Source organism: Nelusetta ayraudi, unplaced genomic scaffold, assembly GCF_046127955.1.
Source record: "Nelusetta ayraudi isolate G7.1 ecotype Tasmania unplaced genomic scaffold, CSIRO-AGI_Nayr_v1 ptg000002l, whole genome shotgun sequence".
Classification (NCBI taxonomy): domain Eukaryota; kingdom Metazoa; phylum Chordata; class Actinopteri; order Tetraodontiformes; family Monacanthidae; genus Nelusetta; species Nelusetta ayraudi.
This window is the reverse complement of record NW_027466052.1, coordinates 7,042,957-7,064,786: the sequence shown is the minus strand read 5'-3', so window position 1 is coordinate 7,064,786 and position 21,830 is coordinate 7,042,957. Positions and strand designations below refer to the sequence as shown.

Genomic DNA, 21,830 nt, shown 5'->3' with positions numbered 1-21,830 from the left:
CTTCTTCTTCTTCTTCTTCTTCTTCTTCTTCTGTGAAATGTGGACTTTTAACATTGCATTGTGTGCGGTGGCAGAGAGGGAATTATTTTTTTAGTGACGTGCTTGTGTAAAAAAAAAACAACAACAACAAGAAAATATTTTGTTTATATATTTATTTATTTAGTTTGATTGATTAATGTAATTGAGAGCGGCAAATAAATGTTATTTTTCAAAAATCTTCTTCTTCTTCTTCTTCTTCTTCTTCTTCTTCTTCTTCTTCTTCACTGTTTCAAACGATGCTGACTAGGATCTTGAAACTCACAGATATGTCATCGACCTCTTTGTACGCGGTGAATCGGAGACGGCGTCTGGAATTTGGGGAGTGTATGGAGGGGGCGAGCGAGGGGCGTCTTTTTTCACATCTGGAGAGCAGCAGCAGATGTTGCTCCTTTTTGGAGCTGCGTTTCCGCGCTGTCACCGTTTCCGTTTCCACCTCGGACCAGAAGCCTCACGCCCCCGTTTTTTTTTGGGTTTTTTTTTTTTTTTTTTTTTTCTTTTAGTTTGTGTGTGCGTGTGTGTTGTCTTTTTTTTTCTTCTTCTTTTCTGTCTTTCCGTTGGAACCGCAAAGTTTTTGCAACCTCACAAACTTGGGTGGGGAATTGAACGTTTAAGAGTTGTCGTGTCGACCATGGGGGACATCGAGGCTCCCGACTCGACTCAGCCGCGCCAGAGTGTCCTGCTGGCGGTCCTGCCGAGCAAAGAGTTCGCCACCTCCAGGAAAGGCATGCTGCTCATCGCTGAAGTGGTAAGACATGGAAGCAGATCGAGGGACGGACGCGTCTCTCACTCTGCTCACTCGGCTCTCTGGCCTCTTTCACTCTCTTGTCTTCTCGATCTACGAAAGCGCGCTTTGCGTTGTTACTATAGTGGGGGTTTTTTTTCCCCCACTGTTTTTTTTTTCCCCCCAAGTGGATCTTCTTGCAAAAATAGTCTCGTTTAAAGCGGCTGCATGATACTGTATGAAAGTGTAGAATATAGGTCAGATAGCTCACTCTCACAAGGTTTCCATTAGTCAAGGGAGGAGCAGTGCGGGTTTATGTGAAGAACAAAAAAAAAAACCTTCCCTGTAACGACGGGGACATGCGCATCGAGTGCTCGCTGCCAAGGCATTTTTGCGCTCTCAACGGTCATGATAGTCAACATCAATCTCAAATGTGTTTTCGCAGTTTGTCTTTTCCCCAATCATTGAAAAAGTCGTGTGGCTCTTTTCACTTTTCAAATGGACGAAAATACAAAAACAGAAACTAAAGCGGTGGTGGGTATCGGTAAGAGGATGAGTGTCAGTGTCATGTCTCCTGAATTAGTCGTATGAAGGGTCATTGTGCAGGCAGTCAGTGTGCGTGCGGGTCGCCACTTTTGTCATGTGGTTGCTTTCTGCCCGCCAGACGCGTTTACCAACACATCACATCCTCTTGTCACACACACACACGCACACATTTTAACTCTACTATGATCAGAGACACATAGTAGAGGTACTCTACTATGTGTCTCTGATCTTCATCCTGAGGCTAAAGCACTTTAAAAAAAAAACAAACAAAAAAAACAACAACAACAACAACAAAAAAAAACTTCACTTCACTTCATAAATAAGTAAAAACCCAAACCACATTCATTCAAATGTGTGAGGAAGGGGACTCTGGTGGGGAAATCATCCAGTTCTGTATCTGTCTGAGACGCAACCAGATTCCCCTCTACAATCCACACTTTGTCATCCCGGCTCTGTAAATCCAAGCCAAGCGCTCGCTCCACGAGCGGCCAGACTCTGCCGTTAATGTGAGGCCTGCACAGCCTGCAGCTTTGCCATTCTTGGTTCTATTAGTCAGACACACTTCCTGCTGAGCATGCATTATTAAACTCTGTATAAGACCAGACCACCGTGCTTGTGACAGGATACTGTCTCAGCAAAGCGAGACAAAGGATGAGAAGTAGCCGCAGACGAGATGTTCTGCAGAGTTTTATGGATTTTTTTTTTTTTGTGTGTGTGCACACAAGGTGAATAAACGGTCCTTTAATTACTAGGGCAACACTGTGCACAACTTCTTAGGAGTCTGGGATGTTCAGTGAATTCCCTGTGCTGCCTCACTGTTTGACTCATCACATTCGCATCGAGGGCATTGATCTGTACAACGCTTGAGGAGCCCTCAGGGTTTGGAAGGGCTGTAATTATCATCTCTGGTGTTGATTTGACATCCATCTGTTAGAAAGATACACGTGCAGGTAGGCATATCCCAAGAGGCAGCAGACAGCTCAAGGTCTAAGAGTGACGTCAGAGGTTCAAATAATAGAAAGATCATTGCTTGAATTGAAAATTGAATTCAAAACGAGAGTTCACCCATCACAGGTGTTGAACAACCAATGTCAGGATTTGAAGCTCTTTCTCTCATGCGCTGAGCTATTTGGATTCTGTGTAGAGTTGACAGGTTCTCGACGTGTTTTCATGAGTTCCATCCTGGCGTTCTGTTTTTTTGACCCAAATTTGACAAGCAGGTCAGAATTGGTGAAAAATGAAATGGATAGGTTCAACAATGCCACTGATGTTTCATTAATGGCCCCCCCAAAAAATCTGTTTGCTTTTTACTTCAGTACACTTTATAATCAGTACTGTCTTGCTTTTACTTTGCATACTTTTCCACCTCTGCTTATCCCGCACTGCAGGACCAGAAAGAGAGACAAACACAAGGTGACACACACACACCTAGAAGCAATTCAGAGTTCGCAATTAGTGTCGTTACTCAGTCAGAGAGCCAGGCGCGGCCCCACATTAAGCCGCAGTGCGCCTGGTAATCAAACTCACAACCTTCTTGCTGTGAGGCGACCATGCTAATCACAGCTCCTCCTTGATCCAAGATTTATTTATTATTTATTTATTTTTAAAGATGGTACAAGAGTGCGACAAACTTGTTGCAACCTTGTGACCGAACATTTAGAGGAATATTTTTTAAAAATCTGAAAAAAATGGGATGATTATTATTACAACCCTGTGAGAGTCTTTAATATAGTCGCATCCTGTGCTGTAGAGCAACATGTCAACATTTGTTTGGATCCCAGGGGGGATGCAGCTCACTTACAGTATTCTTTCTTTTCTTTTCTTGTTTTTTTGCATACGGTGCAGCAGATGTAGCTCAGGCTGGGTTCGGTCAGGGTTGAGTTCCAGGCCCCAGGGCATGGCTGCGATGTCTGACTGAGACACACACAAGACGGCCTGATTGAGATCACCGTGTCTGGGCTCGTCTTCATTTGTACCGCTATTCTGTGCGTCAAAAATGCAAAAAGAAAAGAAAAAACAGGACCATTTCCTCTCACCGTCGCTACTTAAAACTCAGTTGCATGAGAAGCAAATGTTAGACGTCTCGCATTTAGAGTTCAGCGTTTGTGGGCGCTAGCACGGGCGTATTTTAAAGTAAGGGAGAGCAAAAGGGATTTGGTGGCGGTCTGTATGAATAAACAGCGCTTTGTAACAGCTGTACCTCCTCACAGGAAGTGGGCCGAGAGCTGTAATTCGCGCTCAGTTTGCAGCGTCGGGGGGGCAGAAGAACGTCGCTGTCAAAGGGAGGGGAAGTGATTTCGGCTTGATTTATTTCCTCATCCGGCCTTTTTAAATCGGCCTCAAGCATCTCGTTCAGAGTTCCAGACAAAATAGATAAATAGCTCACTCGGCCAAGTCTGAGAGGCCGCAGTCACTGTCGCTGCAGTCCTGCTCTGTGCTCAGCTTCGATAAGAATACGACAGAGAGTTGACAGCCACTTATTTTCAGCTCTTTGTGTTTTTCTTTCGGTCAACTTTCAGGTCGTCTCCTTCTTGTCTTTTGTGTGCTTCGCCGCGTCCACGGCGGCCGCCTTCGTCACAGTCCCCCTGCTGGAGTTCGTGGCGGCGGTGGTCTTGATGTTTGCTTATGCCAACAAATTCAACGAGCGCTTCACCGGCTTCCTCTGGCCGCTCACGGTGAGATTCCCCTTTGGGAAAGGAAAATTTAGATGAGTGGTTGTGAAATGTCATCTAATATTTGAGGGACTATGTGATCTTTTTTCTCTGTCTCACTCTCGTAGGATTTCTTGAGATGTGTCACAGCGTCGATCATCTACTTCATCGTCTCCATAATTGCAGTGTCCAAATATGTGGGCAGTTCCTCCAAGGCGGCCGGGGTGACGTCACTCTTTTAATTCCCACTGTGGCCTTCGTCACCGCGGTCTCTCCTCACTGTTTCCCTCCTAAATGTCCTGTGTGTTTTTCTTTCTGTCTAACAGATATTTGGCTTTATTGCAACCATTGTGTTCGCCCTGGACTTTTACCTCATTTTCAATGAGCTCGCCAATTTTCTGAAGGACGGACGGCAGACTAATGAGGCGACATCAAGGCAGCAAGGTAAACGAGGGTTTTGCTAGCGCATTGATCCAGTGGCTGAGGTGAGTCGAGGTTGTGGCTTAGCCATCACTTCCTCGTGGTCTTGAAACAATCTGAGGTCTGAGCACAGGAAGTGACACGTTAAAATGCGCCTCCATGAGTTCACAATTAGAAAGTGTCGGTCGGTAAAATAGCGCAGAGCATTGTGCCAGGCAGTGAGGGTAATGCTGGAGTGGAGATGAGACCAGAAAGAACAGCAGAACACCAGGAGCCTCAGCAGTACGATGGGGTCTTATTTGTGACCTCATGTTTCTGGGTGCAGCACTTTCTAATCCGAGGCCGTGAGTTGTGTTTTTTTGTTTTGGTTTTGCTTTGTTACCTCCTTGCCTCAAAGTTTTACTCACATCTTCTTGTTTTCCAGATGAATTTTCAGACTCTGACTCCGACTGACACTAAGTCAATTCTGGCCTGAGGATTCCCTGCTAAGCTGCCCTCTTGCAAGAGTCCACATGCCTGCCCAGGCCATAAGAGCACATTGTTACTACTGTGGATGTGGATGTGAATGATGATAAGAGTCTTTGCCTACTCCAGTTGTAAAACCGAAGTGAGAACATCTTGCCATCTAGTTTCACCTCAGTTTTATAGCATCTAAGACAGTGAAAAATCATTAAAAACACGAGACCTTATGCTTTGCGTTTTGTAAAAATGGTTTCAATTGACAAAAATCATCTTTGGGTAAAGCCAGTTTGAGGAATAAAGTGATTGTTTGCTTGTTTAGCTTGGGAAGCTAACCACTAGAGGAATCTGAAAATGAATTTCATTGTTACACTGCAGGCGCAAGAAGCATGAAATAATTAAATTACAACTATGAAACAAAATTAGTAAATGCTTACCAAAATAATGAAAGTCTTTTTTTTCTTTTTTTTTATAAATACATTCATTTTTTCACTTTAAATAAATTAATGACACATTTAATTATTTATTGCAGTGAAAACACTTGAGTAGTTGTAAGGGAAACATCCTCTGATGCATAGCTAGTGCACATCATCAATGATGCCACCAGGGGTCATAGGTTGTTTCGGGTCTTAGGGCGACCAAGCTGAGTTAAATAATTAGATGTGTCATAAATCTACTAATCGTGAAAATGAATGCATAATTATTAAACACATACTTACATAAAACCTTGTGTATTTAAATAATAAAAAATATTATTTAAAAATACATGTTTTATTTCAGCAAGTATGTCATTATTTCATGGTTCTCTATAAGCGTAACTAGTGGCTTTAATGATGGTTGGGCCCATTCTATTTGTCAGCCTGCGTCAAATCTTCCAGATAAATTGAACTTTTTTTTTTCTTTTTTTTTTTTAACGGTTGTTTGTTTGCTGTGCTTGTAACATGCTAATGTTAATTAGCTTGTGTTATGAAGAAAACTGAGACCACAAACTTGATACGTATGTGCCCTAAAGCTGTGAATCTGTCGGTCACATCACTTTTGCGTAGCTATTACATTTGGAAACGTCAATATTGACGCTTGATTATTATGATCAGCGAATAACGTTTACTTTTTATTGAAGTGCTTTTGTATCAGAGATGTCTGACACCCTTTTGCAATATGAGATTTAAAAAAAATGGCCCTTTATCATTTTATGGACTGGCAGAGTCAATATTAAATAAATAAATGGTGGGAGGTTGGCTGGACTCAACCTCTGTCCAACTGTGAGCTCTCTTTAAAAGTGTGTTTTTATTTGGGACAGACCTCAACAGACGAGTCTTCACCCAGGCCAAGAACCTATTGTGTTTATAATGTCTCTTTATAATGATTCTTCTTCTGATGCCTTTTTTTAAAACCCAAATTTAACCCCCAAACATGCTCCAAAACTCACCAAATCTGGCACTGGTAAGAATTCTGATGAAACTAAAACTAAAAGTCCATGGATATTAGTGTTTACTCTCTACACTTGCCATTTATGTTGTGAGGAAATCCGTCAAAAACTCAATTGTTTGTTTCTTCAATACCTACATACTGTCCATTGAAAAAGCCCTGACCTACAACCACCAGGAAATCTGCATTTTGCGTTCTAAATTGCCCAATTTGTCCACAATTGACGTAAAGTGTTTTGCGAATAGCTATTTCTCAGCTCTGCCTAATGACTTGCGCTGAAATCAGGCAGCCAGCAGCCAGCACGCTGGGTAGCTCCTCCTCAAGAGATTTTGATTAAACCAATTCCTTTTGAATGAAAAATAAAAAACTCAAACTTTGAAAGACTTAACTTTGGCTGTTACAAAATATTTTTTAGAAAGATGTTTTGGTTTCACTATAATTTATCTCCAAAACATAAAATCCAGTTGGGTGTTAAAATATTAGTTTTTATTCCAATTTAGGGCGGATAGGTTTTTAACAATAAATACAAACGAGTTATCATTACAACACCTGAGGATTTAATCTGGAACGTAAGAACTTAAAGAATTTGTTTTGGCCCGTTCTGATGTAAATTACTTTAAAAAATAAAATAAAATAAAATAAAATAAAAAAAGATAATCCAGTCATTTTATTTGAGCTATCACTATAAACAGATGAAAAGCCTTTTGTCAATGTTGTTAAATATAAAAATACAACAAATTTCAGCTTCAAGACAGACATCACAAGAAAAAAAAACAAGCATCTCATCTCAACGTCAAACAAAAACTAGCGTCTCCTATAAGTCTGAAAACTCACAATATACTCTGTTTAGCGTGAAAACTGTAGAGCTGCAGCATGATAGTGGGTAACAAATATAATCATATTATGGAACAGCATGATTGTGCTGCAACGCTTGAGATATATATATATATATATTTTTTTTTTTTTAAATTGCTGAACTTCTTTTAGTTTGTTCAGGAACAAGATTCTTCCATGTTAATGACAGACATGACGACGAATAAGATTGTCAATACACGTAGCGCAATATGACAAGTCACTAACATGAGAAAGTCCTCAATCATCAGCAACACATTAGTGTACGCGGCTTTCGAGAAGCCAAACAGTTCCTACAATCATTTCTTCATGCGTCTCCATCTTAAATACAGTTAAGAGTCATTCAATGCTGCGGAAAACCTGCAGGGGGAGCCATCGAGTCAACCCGGAGCCTCCTTCAAGCGGGAGATTCAGAAGAGGTCTCAAAAACCCTCAACCAACTACTTGGCAAGCCTTCAAAATCAGGCCAAATGGTCGAATCTAGCCAAACCGGAAGCAGTTATGAATGCTGTTGCGTTCTGCGTGAGAATAAAAACAGTTGCATTGTAAAAGTGTAGGATTATAAACTTTGGCTGAATGTGCTGACAATCGATAAAGCCAAAGGCAACAGAAATCAAAATTGTATTAGGTCTGTCCACACATGCCAACACAATAATCACACTCTTATTATTATCATTATTATTATTATTATTATTATTATTATTATTATTATTATTATTATTATTATCATCATCATCATCATCATCATTTATCTCTTCACTTTAAAGTTCCACTGTGTACGATTCAACCACTTCTAGTGGCATGGAATGGGTTTAAATTGTATTTGGGTGCTTTTATTTGAAGTCATCTAAAATAAATGGGCTTATTTTCTCTCTCACTACTCAGAAGTGTTGATGCTCTGATATTGAGTGCAGCACAGTAGACCAAGACATACGCTAGATCTGCTCCAGGCTTTGTGACTGGCTTGAGAAAGATGTGAGATCCAGTGGGACATCAGAAAACATTTACAACATTCTCCCCCCCCCCCCCCCCCCCCCCCCCCAGCGTTAGATGCTGCTAAATCTTACACAGTGGGTCTTTAAGTATCCTTGCAATGACAGTTTTTTTTTTTTTTTTTTAGTGTTCAGGTCATTATTTCATTTTCAAAACTGAATTTTACCAGAGCTGCCACAGTTGACTGATTGTCCGGGGAAAAAAAGAAGTTTCCCGTTTCCGTTAATTCGAGCCAAACGAGCCCAAAGTTCCCAGCTACTGCTAAAACAATGGCTTTCTAAATGAGTATGTACATAAGTGGAGGGAGATAAGAGCAATCAACTAGTGGCAGCCCTGGTCTATACCTGAGATTTAGGAAATTTCTCTGATGCAACTTCCACAATGACTACAGGCTGTGTACCATTAACAAACAACAATAAACAATTCCCGAAGCCTTGAAAATGTGCAAAAGTAATGAAACGTTGAAAGAACGCTCCGCTCTTACCGCAGGGCTCACGCCATCACCTACTGCTCTCATATACAAAAAGCCAAACTCTTTCAAAGGAATTTATTCAGGTAGGATAGTTAGAAAAAAAAAAAAAAAATTCTAAATATAGGTTTCAAACTTAACCAAAGCATTATCCAGTCATTTCAGAACATCTCACCCTGTGCTGCGCTGCCCGCCTTAAACAGTCGCTGGCCTGAGAGTGAATCTGTTTCCAAAGCGGGGCTGAAATCACAAACTCATCAAATCAGCGTGATTTATGACAGCCTGCCTCCATGTAGGGCCTCCACAGTCCTGTTGCTTCCCTGGCCTTGCATGTTACCACGTCTCCCCAGTGCAGAGGCTTCCTGGATCCGCGATCACGTTCGTCACCTCCGACTTTACCCCCGAGTCTAAAGCATGAGCACAGTGTGCGTTTTTCTTTTTCCCTACTCGGCCTCATTCACAGTGAAACAGCTGAACGTCCTCAAAACGCCAGGAGACGTGCGTGGCTGCTGCTGCAGGGGACTCGTCCTTCACGCTGACCTGTAAAGATTAAAACCACTTCGCGCCCGATGTTTCGCTTCACTGCAGTGCTTTGTTTACTATGGATTTTGGTATCTCAGGTGTTCGGGCAGGTGAAGAAGCACCGCTGGGAGGCAGAAAGGCCACGTGACGATCTGTGACGATGTCGTAAAAAAAAAAAAACTGGGGAAAAAAAAACTGGCAAAAATGTGGGAACTTCTGTCTCGAAGGCAGCGTCCGCCCCGACGGTGGCTCTTCATTGGCCCATTGGTCCCCGTGTGTGTGGATGGCCTCACGCCAGCTCGGGCCTCGCCTCCATCTCTCCCCGGGACGCCGTGCGCGCCCGGATGTAGTCCCGGCTCTGAGCCGAGCCCTGGCTGGCGGTGGCCAGGCGCCACTTCCGAACGGCCAGGAAGGTGTTCACGGCGTACACACCTGTCACCAGGAAGCCAAAGATCTGCACGCACACGGGAACGGGAAGTAGGAAAACAATAGCGGTTACAAAAAAAAAAAAAAAAAATCAGTCCATAGTTGATTGACCGTGCTTTAAAAGGAATGTAACACTTCCTCCTCATCAACGCTCCCTCCTTGCAGCTACTCACCACTGCCGCAATCTCAGCTCCAGTCTTGTGGTTGATGCAGGCCAGCACCAGCGAGGACAAGAAGAAGAAGAGGGTGCTGACGGCCGTGTTCACCAGGTCCTGCAGCCAGAGACACAAACACACGGTGCGTCAGGCAGAGTGTCAAGGTAGAGTGTCAAGGCAGAGTGAGGGAGATTCAACTTCTTACTGAGGCACTAAATCAAGTTTTTAGAAGCGCTTCCCACTAATTCTAATTTCCACTTGTTTGTGTGCCTCTGATGCCTCTAAAACCCTTTGACACAAATCCCCCCCCAAAAAAACACTCAAATATTTAATTACATTAATTGGCAATGCGTCAAGTTTAACATTTCTTGTCCTCTACTACTGTACTCGGTGAAGGCCGCAGCTTCCTGCGCTGTGTTGAACACGCAAACAAACAAGTGGCAGACTGAATCCTGGTGTTTGATGGTGAGTTTGCCCACCGCGGGAGAGCACAGAGACGCCACCAGCGCGTAGTTAAAGAGCACCTCTCACCTCATATTACACACGCCGACGCCATCCCCCGCCTCTTTCCACACATGACAGGAAGAATGAGGGAGCCGCTGCCGCTTTGATGTTTTACTGTTTTCAGCCGTGCAGACGGCGGGCCAGGGGTTAATAAGCCAGCGTGCGGCATGACCGGGGCTGCAAGGCCCTCGTGACCAAGTGCATGACAGTAATCACGGCAAGCGTGGCCTCTCATATGACCCAGCAGGCCCGGGGAGGGAAAGAGGGGGGTTTTGACGCGGCTTCAGATGGAGAGAAACAACAACCACCCTCACCTGTGCCACATACAACCCCCGACCTTTGAACATCATCACAATCTCCACCCGCAGAGCACACACCCGACGCGCACGTTAATGCCCACGTGCGCACGCGCTCTCGTCTGGGCCCCGGCCGACCGGTTGGACAGGAAATGCTGCCTTATCAAATTCCGGTGTCCTGTTCTCGTGTGTGCAGAGAAGCTTTTGTGCACCGTCCAGATCCTTGCATGCACTCCCTGCCTGCAGCCCTCAGGTCACTCGGTGAAGTCGCACTCTTTTTACACATTCTTTATTTTCAAGCAGGCCAGAGCCCTGCGAAATCCTCAAGCTTTCGCTGCCTGCACATCGTCTTCCGATCACGAATCAAGAGGAGCTGAGAGTTGTAGAACGACAGCAGGTAGCGCAATACGCACAAGATAAATGTTGGATAAACTACAATGAAACAAGGCAATGGAGAAGAAGGATGAAAGCACACTCACCTGGTACTCACAAGGGGTACCTAATAAAGTGACCATGGAGTGAGCAATTCCCACGACACACATATTACATTGACGTGCAATAAGAAAATTTGGGCCACAGCTTTGTGTTGTTGGTGCGTCTGGAGGATCTAAATAAAGTTCAAAGGACGGAGCAGAGCGGCAGCACCGACAATCACAGCCAGTCACACATAAACAAGGAGCTTTGTGACAGAAGGAAACATCTCTCTGCACGATGCCTCAGAGTCTTTTAGGTAAAAAAAAAAAAAAAAACAACAACAACAAAGAAAGAGAATCTAAAGACAGCACTGCTTGCCTTTAGTCTGCCTGGGTGGCATAATTCAGCTGTCAAAGCCCAGAAGCTTTTATTGGCTTTCACTCGCGGGTACAGAAAGTAAAACAGCAGCAGAGCATTCTGCAGTCGGAGCTGATGATAGATTAATGACCATGGCTGATAATAACCATGCGCCTTAGCTTGGTGTATGTGCGCGTGTGAGTGCGCGCGCACGCATGCGTATGTGTGTATGTGTGTGCACTGCTTTTAGCAGAAAGAGATGGAGATCATTAGCGGTAGAGTGGTGGGATGTGTATGTTACATATCTGTATGTGAGATGCACGTATGCACATGTGTATATTGTGTGCTCGTGTTATTGTTCAGCGGGTGAGATACAACATAGTGTTTTATTAGATGGATTATTAAGAAGGGGTGGGATCAGATCGGTTGTACTTCCTCCCACTCCTTTTCAGACATGTGACTGGGATCTACAGCATGGGTAGGTCTGCCTCTCGATTTAATGACCTTGTTTTATTGTGTTTATATACTATTTCTGTTGTTGTCTGCGCATTAAGGCATAGTAATCTTTTTTTTCTACATGTTCGAAATAAATAAATAAAATAAAAATAAGTATAGGATAGCATAGGTATTGCGTTTTTACGGTGGTTTGCACTGCACTGCAAGACGTTTGCAAGTTCGCTGCCCAACCGGGCTTTTCCAGGTGTACTTTGCATGTTCTCCTGCATGTGCGGGGTTCTCCCCTTGTCCTTTCTTCCACAGTCCAAAGACGTGAGCATCACGATGAGCATCACGCCAGCCGACACCCACCACTGTAGGGTGGGATCGAGGCTATCAAGCGGTGAGCGTGAAACGGGTGGAACGATGGTGAAACCCAAAAAGACCGTTGAGTCAGCGTTGGCTGTTGGCCACGGTAAAAAAAACTGGAAACTCCAAAATATGCCGGCAATCTGGGGTTCATGTTTCATAAAGACGGCGAGCTAGCCTGCGGTGCGTTACAAATGAACAGCACGAGCGTTAGTCACAGCGGGTCCACACGTGTGAGACGAATGTGGCCCCGCCGGTCGCCAGCGTTCCCTCGGAGGTTTGGCTCATTCATGCGTTCAGTGGGAAAGGGATCCGCTCTTGTTCCAAGGGCAAGAGAAGAAGAATGCACTGGGCACGGTCGCTTTCCATATACAGGGGAGGCTTCCAGCTCATGCTCCCCTGCCTCGCACTGTCTCCCCATCAGGACTCTGAACGCGGTCGCCCCGTTTCTTTCCCAGAAGCCCTCGCCAGCTATTCGGAGCGCAACGCAAACTGAGTTCCACTGCCTTTTATCCCCCCCCCCCCAATCGCAGTTGCACTGAACAACCTCACTCCAAATCAAATCATGTAGTTCGTTCAAGTTAGTAAGTCGAAAGTGGAGTGGCCTCGATCGTCCCATGACTGTTTTCAGCGTGGCTGTAACAGAGACAATGAGCCGTGATCTCGTGCCTCTGGCAGCAGTGCAATCAATTCCTCCTTACAAAACCTCAAGGCCACACTTCTCTACAAAACATTTTTTTTTATATATATATATATATATTTCCGGTGGGTATGTGAGCAGTGTGAAAAAAAAATTATAATTTTTTTTTTAACTTGTAGTAATAAAGTGGCACAATGGCATGACATGAGTGGGCTAGCTAATGATAGCATTCTGTAGCAAGCTAATGTGCTCCTTGCTGTCGTGGGACTTTATATTCTGGTATTAACGGCGTCTTGTGAGCTTAGTTTCAGCGTGATAACACAACGCACGCTTAAAGAAATAGTCTAAAAAGAAAAATGCTGCCACAAATGGCAAGCACAAGCCGGCAGCGCGCAATTTGGAGCAAAAACCACCCATATTGAGACGAGTGCGCCACCCGTAGCTAGCGCTAGATCAAGGTTTAGGAATGGAAAATCCATCTTAGGCGCAGCTACAGACTCCTTTTAATGGCCAGGGAAGAGCTCCTCCGCCACTAATTGGAAGTGGAGGGAGGCAGCAGCAGGGCTGAAGCATTTCCACAGAGGATTGTTTACCCCTGCTGGAATTCCCAGGGCGCCGAGTGTGACTAGAGCAGCCGTGAACTTGTCAGGAATAAACAGTGCGAGGTGTAGCCGCCCACGAAGGGCAAAAGTGGAACTGGGCGTGTTGTTAAGCCGAAGAGTGCAGTCAGCAGATGAAAAGGGTTAAAATCCTTCAAAAAAAGTTCCTTTACCAGGGAGTTTCTACTCTATGTGTAGAACAGCCTTGTCCAGATTTATCTCAACACACTTCAACTCACAAATGTGATGGAAAAACTTTACTAATTGTGAAAATGCATGTTTTGTTACTTATTTCTTGCGTATAGGCTTAACTTGAAATTTGACTCGGTTTATATATATATATTTAAACTTTTTGTAACCTGAATGGAGAGAAACCACAGCTCGCATCGAGTGCCACTCTGGAGAAAATGGACAGAACTTCACATCTACTGAAAGACGCTGAGCAGGAGGATTTTAGATTACACTAACCAACCCCCAACTCCCGACTTTTCCCTCCATGTCTGAGGTGGAACATTGCACCGTGGCTATGTAAAGCAATCTAATGGTTATGGTTTTGGTTTGGACATCTGGTTTAAAATCCAGCGTGTGTGCCGCGTGGCTCCTGTGTAACACTGTTTTGTTTCCACTGTCTTCTGTAAAGGATCCTCTGCTTCTTGCAGCAGTGCGGAGGCAGTTTCTGGAGAGAACCCAGCGGCTCACTTGCCCACAGCTGACAAAGCAGGGGGGCGAAGCACTGCCACTACATGTCTTCCTAGGGTAGTTCCATTTTAAATAAACACGGTTAGTCATTCCATTACGATGAGAACAAGAAGAAAAAATATATTTTTGAATCCAGGCAAACAGATTAAGATCCAGTTACGGTTCATGTTGTTCAGGTATGGGTTCTTAATCAATTTGATTGTTCGGCCAGAAAAACTCCAACAATTATGTGTATAGGACATTAAAAAAAAAAAGTCTGAAAACATCTGAGAGAGCGGCGCAGTGGTCATTTCTGCCCGAAGGTTGTAGGTTTGACTCTCTTGCCGTGCGAAAAAAAGGTTTCACTGGACAAATCCACCCATCCTTTGGGCAAAGGTGGGTTTACACCGTGGACAAACTCATCACAGGGCCACATAGAGGGACAAACAAGCATTTCCTCATACGGACAACCTTGTCTTGTGTTGAGATGGTGGGAAGTCGAGCTACCGAGAGAAAAGTCACCAGACACCGGAACAGAGAGGGCCTGGCTCCCTCTGGGAAATTGAACTCGCAAACCTTTTTGTTGTGACCCGCCCCGCAATCTTTACGCTGCCCACTTGCAGCAACAACCAAACAATGTGTGCGAAACATCCATCCGTCGCGCTGCATTGCGTGTATTATTGCTGCGTGTGCGTGCTGGTACTCACCGTGAGGCTCCAGTTGATGTGCGGCACCTTGGTGTGCAGGTTGAGGCAGAAGATGAGGAGGAGAACCCCCGTCACCACGCAGGCGCTGCAGCTGACAAACTCAAAGAAGTAGACGCCTCCGCATGGCGAGCACATCATGACGGTCTCTATGCAGATGAATCCAATGAGGGACAGCACCTAGAGGAGGAGTGGGGGGGGGGGGGCAGAGACAGTTTGGTTGTTGGTTGGTCTCCAAAGAAACACGGACGCGCCGTCATTTTAAAGGAGGAGACTTTAAGGATTCAAGTCCCTCTGTAGATGTGCGCCTTTGCTTTTTGTGAAATTGCAGGCCTGCGACAGGATGAAGCGATTGTTCCTATGAATAGCGGCCGAGGCCTGCGAGTCCCGTCATCCATCAGCAGACCGCAGCGCGGGAAGAATTCGGCTATTTCGGTGTTGCGCTACCAACTGGATCCTGACAACAACAGAAAAAAAAAACCACAGGGAGACGAGCAGTTGGTCCAGAGCTGCCTGAGACAGAGCGTGAGACCTACTAGTGAAAAAGAAATGCCACTGTGACATATTGGAAGCCGGAGAGGCAGCTGACCAGATCCTGGTGCAGTTGCAGATGATTGAAAGTTTCGTTCTGAAGCTCGGGATTGACATCGCTGGTATAATGACGTCGTGCGGGCTCGTTGAGGGTTTCTTTCTTTGACAGTGGCGGAGAATCCCTCAGCCATCACTTGGAGACAGCGGAGTTTAGTACCAAGGACTCGTGATAGTTTGTCCATTAACAGAACGACTGACACTCTGTCTCAGCTATGACTTCCTTCGGATGAACAGGAACCTCATTGTCTCACTCGCAGCTTGATTTGACCTGCAGCCAGAGTTGGATACTGATCAACCAGCAGCTACAATGAGCTTTGCTTTTTCTGAATGTTTATGGCACGTTCGCTCGCTATTCCATGGAACACTGTCTCTTTAAGCTTTCTCTTCTACTTTCTTCCTCTAAGGTGAATGTAAATTATTTACCGCTGTCTTGTTCTTCAGTATTGACCTCTGAGCAGTCGACACCTTCAGTCAGCTTTCGATACCAATCAAATGGCCCGAACTAAAGCTTCCACAAAAGCCAAAAAACGAAAGAAAAAAAAAACAAACCAAGCAACAACAATCGTGAACTGCTTGTGTTTTAATAGTTTTTCTTTATCAATGTAGAAAAAAATGCTTGCGAGACTTTCTCAACATCTTTATTTTGCTCGGAAAGACACAAATCTAGCTTTTAAGTACCCAAGGCCCACGCTGAGGCTGCTCACTCGCTACCTCAGTGCCCTTGAACGACAATGCTGAACAAACAGAAGAAACACTGGTAGCAGAAAATCTCCTCCTCCTCCTCCTTCCCTCCCTCCCCCACCTCCCAAACTTCCAGCAGCTCAGCAGACCGGCCTGTTTATCCGCTTTAATGAGCAGGGTGTGTCCTCTCTTGATAAGCGCTGCTTGTGTGATATGCGCATGTAACGGTCGGCATGTCAAAAACAAACACAGCGGTCATGAAACAAACCAATAATAATAATAAAAAAACAACATCACAAAAACCGACTAACTCACAGGGCCAAACTACTTCTAAGAGGTGCTGATGTCTTAAAGCCAAGTAGGACAGCAGCACAAGCACGTCTGTGACAGCAGGAAGCAGGAAGGTTACACCCAAAACATGAGTCCAAGTGATGATGTCATGCTATGGGAAGACACTCCCCCAGCCCCACCCCCACCTCCAAACCCTCTGTGCAGCAGGTGTTGGAGGGCCACGGGGAGGAGGGGATGGGTGGAGAGAGTCGTGGTTTTAGGGTAAAAACCCGACAGAACCCGACAGAACCCGCTCGTCTTTCACGCACAGGACGCATGCACAGGCACATTGACCCGTCTTCCCCCTGCATGTGGCGCACTTATCGTTGGGATTATTAGCTAGATTAGCTTGGAGTAAGACTCCGCCTCCTCAAACGCCATCTGCTGCGGAGAGATAAAATAAATGAGGTAGAAAAGAAGCCTGAGTGAAGGTACCGCGCTCTGCTACACACAGTGCTCCTCCTTCCCGCAGCGTGACTGGGGCGCAAAAACAAAAAGTCACCAAAAGAAAAAAAAAAAAAAAAAAAAAAAGAAGGCTGTGATGGAAAATCTAAAAGGCCGAATGTCGAAAACATCCCGGCGAACATGTGCTGCCGCCGCAAGTTTTCAGTAATGTTTCAGCCAGGACAGAACCGTTGCCGCGGCATCTCGCTCAAAGCAGGAAGCGCACGCTGACATTTGGGAGCATCTGGTAACATCATTAGGCCGCATCCAAACACAGGGAAAGAGAAGGAGGTTTGGAGGGTGGGGGCACATTAACATAATATTAAATTACCCTTTTGTAAAATGGTATTTTGAAAAGAGAAAGACGGCTTGGCGAAGAGATTGTTATTCTGCTCGGAGAACACGGCACCGGCACGGGATCGAGTGACGCCTGCTCGGGGAGGAGTTGGATATCGGCTGGCCCTCGTTGACCCAGTCACACACAGAATGAGACAAAGGCGAAGCAGCTGTCAGCGTGGACACACCTCGCTCAGGTTACACCCTAGTGGGACTAGTTTCTGTTCAGAAGCAGAGAGCGCAGCCGTCCAATCATCCGCACCGGCAACGAAGCAAGGGAGCGCGAGACCTTTAGCGGTTAGCTCTCGATAATCATTTTTGTTCCCTCTATTTTCTTTAGCACTGATGAGTCCAGAGGTCAGAGTGGTAACGACTGCTGCAGGACGGCTGCATGCTGGGATATTCTCAACGGTTCCTAGTGGAAAACATGGCACTGTCTCTGGTTTCGGCTCTGTAACGGCGGTGCGAGGCTGCACTGTGAGATCAAGGAGTCACAATCTGGTGACCAAAGATGACCATTTGGAGAAAAATAAAACTTATGACAGTGTTAGAAATTCGGAGGCAGTAGCTTTTGAAAGTTTACTTTAAATCAAAAAAAAAAAAATAGAATATGTGCACGTTTCCAATTGTAATTTGGAACAGCAACCACAGCAGAAACTCAGAGGCCGCGTGACTTGGACGTTGGCTAGCGACATCACAGTTGAATCTGCAAACATGTTTTCGTCCAAAACTGTGTGCATTAGCTCCGAAAAAACACAAACAGCACCTCAGCTGAGTGGGGGTTTTCACCCGCATAGCGAGTTTGGCTGCCACCAAATTTGTTAGCGTCAGCAGCTCATGGCTCAATGATTCTTATAGGATATAATACATTCCTTGGTTTCCCAGTCTGGATCAGTATTTTCGGTCACTTTGTCACTGCGGTCGCATGCTGCTACTGCCAGTAGGGGTGGCAGACAGTGACGTGTGGAAATTAGCGCTACCAATTTGCACTACTAATAATCTCTCCAGAGAACCCAAAGGAGGATGGACATTCACAGAGGCACCATGCCTACTTCATTTTGATCCAGGGAAAATCCCTGCTGAGCAAACATCCCCATCACCCAACCAACGTTCATTAAAAATGTACATTAACACTAACACTGTTTGGTGAAAAATCAAAGCCTCAAAACTTGTTGAGCCGCACTGCGCCGCTTCATCCGCGCTAAACATTAATTAATATGTAGTAACTAATTTTTGCATGGGGATTACTCATTAACGGCTGTCTCCTGGCCTTTCGGCTGCAGAACAGCCTTCTGTTGACACGATCAAATAAACTCCAGGGGCAGGAACGGCGCCCTTCTCAAAGCAGCGCTTCCAGTGACCCAACAAGACCAACGACATCTCTCCCGCTGAATCACATTTAAAAGCAGGAGAGAAAAAAAAAACACTCATTCCAGCCACTAGTCCTGGCGAGCCACTCCACTGACTGGGAGCGTGCACTTGGATGACTTTCAGTTGGCGTGCCATTGATGATGAAGCAGGTATAACTGGCTCCAACCAGAGAGTCAGTATCAGGCGTTAAAGTCAACAATACAGAAGATTAGAGAAAGCAACATATTCATGCATTAGTAGTTTGCTTTCGTAATGCGCAGGTCACAGTCATTAACGATTCTGTGTGGGAGGGGGAAAAAAAACTTCTGGAGTTAAGGTAACCGTGGAATACCGCAGGGAAAGAAACTGTCATACTTGAAGAATATCTGTACACGATTTAGAAGTAGGGACTTTGTGTGTATAGACTTTATGCAGAGACTTTTGCACTTTAGGACACTAGTGGTGAAGTATGAAAACACTAAGGCTGATTTTTAGGGGCCCAGTTGGACGTAAGTGCCAAAAAATGTTCACCAATGGTGTCAAATATCTTGTCAAACCCTGAAACACTGCACTTGAGGAATATTGTACATTTAACAACTGGGGCAGATCCTTCATTGAAGGGGGAGTGATTTGGAAATGAAAATAAAATAAAATAATTATTAAATGTATTCATAAAGTAAGGATTTTGCAAGCTACCGCCATGAGGTCCATATCACTGGGACCGCCTGCCGGCTTGTGATCAACACAATTTCTATTCTACATTTAATATTCGTTCATTTGCTGTCAAGCAGATAACGACTGCCAACGTGAATCTTCCTCAGAGTCGCAGCCTCGTCCCAATTTTCTTCCCACACTGACGACAGACGGGAGTCGTATCAAAGCGTCTCCCACACACACACACACACACACACACACACACACACACATACACACACACACACAGTGGGAAACGTTGCAGGTGTGTTTGACAGCGCAGGGCGGCTGAGGCGCTCTGGGTGGCAGACTGGTGGGAGTCTGAGCCGCCCACAAAAGGCAGAGAATCATCTTTAACCGCTGCCTCGTCACCAGGAAGACGTGACGGTTGAAAAGGAAGAGTGGCAAAGTCAGAGATGTTGCAGTGTTGTCCTTTTATATTTGGTTGTCTTTTACTTTAAACCCCCTAACGTTGGTAGAGGTAATTGCCAGCTTCCTCAATGCCACCCTCTCATATTGAGGACGCTTTTCATGTGAGCATGTAGTAGTAAGCAGTCCTGCTACTCTCTCTAACTGTGTAAGAGCGAGGGAGAGAGGGGGAGAGAGAGAGGGAGAGAGAGAGAGAGAGAGAGGAGGAAGAGAGATTTTTGGATTTTTGTTGAGAGGCAGCTTTGGTTTTGAAAGACATTTCCTCCTCTGGTGCGCTGTCAGAGCTTTGAAAGTCCTCAGATGCTTTTCCTATGTTCAGACCTCTGAAGTGCAGAGATAGGAGAGTGGATGAAAAAAAAAAAAAAAAAATCTGCATTTTTTTTTCTTTTCTTGAGTGATCACTAAACCCTGACAAACAACAACTACAAACAAACCAGTCTTGTTTTATTCTTGGAGGGAATCGGAACCCAATCAAACACATTTGCTCAACACATTCTGAGGAGTTGAGCTGAGGGGCCCCGCAAACAAACGAAGACCGTGACGTAGTACAGTAGATACCGTGCAACCAACAACAGCTACACTCAAGTTTCACACAACTACGGCGTCCATAGCGTTGACTGCTAACACATTCCCTGGATCTTTGGTAGAGCCCAGCATGATGGGGATGGACTGCAAGGCTTTGACCTACATAGCAACTGAATGCCGCCGACTACATGGATGAGAGTGATGACCGGACTAGTTTCGGCTTTTCTAGTTTCCTCCGTGTACACTGTCGAACTGTACCGGCTCCCAGTCAACGCTGTTTACAATTTAATCGCATAGTTTGGAATCGCAGTTCGTCTACATTGGCAAGCGGCGTGTCAAAAAAACAAAAAAACAAAACAAAACAACAATGACAACTTACCACTTCGACCAACTTTAGGATCCCAAAGTAGGACTTGAGGTACTCCAGGTCGCACCTCAGTCCCCCCCACACGGTCCTGCCGTGGACGGGCTCGGTGGTGGGCTGGTAGGGGCTGCTGGCCCCGGAGATCATGGAGGTGTTGGAGGCCTCCCCGTCAAAGCCCTCCGTCTCCTCGGTGGTCCTCATGATGGTTTCAGTGGGGAGGAAGGAGGGAGCACTTGGCTGTAATACAGTGGGCTTTTTTTTTTTTTTTTTTTTTTTTTAGCGCATATATGGCCGCGGTGACAAAGCGCCCGGACCCAACTCACAAAGCAGGTTGTGTTTCATAAAAGCACACTTTGTTCCGTGCGGGGCTGGAGTTGCTCGGCTGGCTGGATGGCTGGATGGATGGAGAGAGAACCAGACTGGCCACTTTTCACAGCCGCCCCGCGGGGAAACCGCCGCGGAAGGTGCTCGCTGACATTCACGCGCAGAAGGTTGTGAGGTGTTGGGAGCTCAAGGGGGGGCCAGAGATTACAAAAAAAATAAAATTAAAAAATTCTATTAATATAAAAAAAAAAAGAAGGAATAAATCCGGCTGTTGTCCGAGTAAAATGTGCGCCAACTCCGCGTTGCTTCCGTCCTTCCTTCCTTCCTTCCCGGTGACAGTGTCGCGCCCCTGTGAAAACGGGCGGACTTGGAACAATGTTGGGCGGCTCACTTGTTCGATTCCTTGAGCCACTTTGGTGCAGGCGAAGCGAGGCGATCCCCCCGGAAGCTTCCGGCTTTTCCTCCACCCTGCTGTGTCCCAGAAGGTCCGAGAGAGAGACAGAAAGAGAGAGAGAGAGAGAGAGAGAGAGAGAGAGCGCCGCGTTCCCTCCTGCTGGGAACTCAATTCTCCACACGGACAGACGGCGGGCCTGGTTGCACACACACGCCGCTCCGCTCCGCTCCAGTCCGCCTCGCTATGGATGCGAGGCAAGCTTGTCTCCGCCCCTCTGAAAACTGCACATTCTTGGGCAGGCTCCGTCAGTCGCGATTCCAAGCAGCCCTTGCAGGACGGACCGAGCCTTCCTACGGAACCACGCCGACTCACGTTGTTCTTCCTGGGATTGGTTCCTGTTCGCTCTGACGGCTCTTTTCTTGAAAACCGCCCGCTAGCCTCCAGTCGGACCTGGTGCACTTTAGTTCTCTTCTCCCCACATGATTATTTTACAAGTGTTTTTTTTTCTTCTCCTTTCTCCTATATAGTTTACAGATTACAATTCTTGCATAGTCACGGTTTGTCTTATTACGTATTAACCACTACAGCATCTTGCCACACCAAGCCAGTTTGTGCAAGATAATTGTAGACATTTCTGGTCCCACTACAACATGTTACACACCAGAGAGCAGCGGCGCAGGTTCAACCGGTTC

The 21,830-nt window shown here is 45.6% G+C and overlaps 2 protein-coding genes across 2 annotated transcripts; one reads left to right on the top strand and one right to left on the bottom strand.

Annotated features, from left to right (window-relative positions):
• The first annotated feature begins 543 nt into the window (after positions 1-543).
• On the top strand, positions 544-6,102 carry LOC142885005 (CKLF-like MARVEL transmembrane domain-containing protein 3). Its single transcript, XM_076021077.1, has 5 exons — positions 544-784; positions 3,826-3,981; positions 4,086-4,181; positions 4,284-4,401; positions 4,802-6,102. The coding sequence occupies exons 1-5, from the start codon at positions 668-670 to the stop codon at positions 4,828-4,830; spliced, it is 516 nt and encodes a 171-aa protein (XP_075877192.1). The 5' UTR covers positions 544-667; the 3' UTR covers positions 4,831-6,102.
• A 2,054-nt stretch (positions 6,103-8,156) lies between these two features.
• cmtm4 (CKLF-like MARVEL transmembrane domain containing 4) lies at positions 8,157-21,631 on the bottom strand. The gene is made up of 4 exons (XM_076021103.1): positions 20,436-21,631; positions 14,681-14,857; positions 9,700-9,798; positions 8,157-9,554 (listed from the first exon to the last, which is right to left on the bottom strand). Exons 1-4 carry the CDS (start codon positions 20,619-20,621, stop codon positions 9,390-9,392), a joined length of 627 nt encoding a protein of 208 aa, XP_075877218.1. The 5' UTR covers positions 20,622-21,631; the 3' UTR covers positions 8,157-9,389.
• Between the last annotated feature and the right edge of the window lie 199 nt (positions 21,632-21,830).

Excerpts from the sequence above, each read along its gene's own strand:
- LOC142885005 (XM_076021077.1), top strand. The coding sequence starts at position 668 with ATGGGGGACATCGAGGCTCCCGACTCGACTCAGCCGCGCCAGAGTGTC. Across the intron at positions 4,182-4,283 it reads GTTCCTCCAAGGCGGCCGGG|ATATTTGGCTTTATTGCAAC; the intron begins GTGACGTCACTC and ends TCTGTCTAACAG. Across the intron at positions 4,402-4,801 it reads GGCGACATCAAGGCAGCAAG|ATGAATTTTCAGACTCTGAC; the intron begins GTAAACGAGGGT and ends CTTGTTTTCCAG.
- cmtm4 (XM_076021103.1), bottom strand. The coding sequence starts at position 20,621 with ATGAGGACCACCGAGGAGACGGAGGGCTTTGACGGGGAGGCCTCCAAC. Across the intron at positions 9,799-14,680 it reads ACATCAACTGGAGCCTCACG|GACCTGGTGAACACGGCCGT; the intron begins GTGAGTACCAGC and ends CTCTGGCTGCAG. Across the intron at positions 9,555-9,699 it reads GAGCTGAGATTGCGGCAGTG|ATCTTTGGCTTCCTGGTGAC; the intron begins GTGAGTAGCTGC and ends GTGTGCGTGCAG.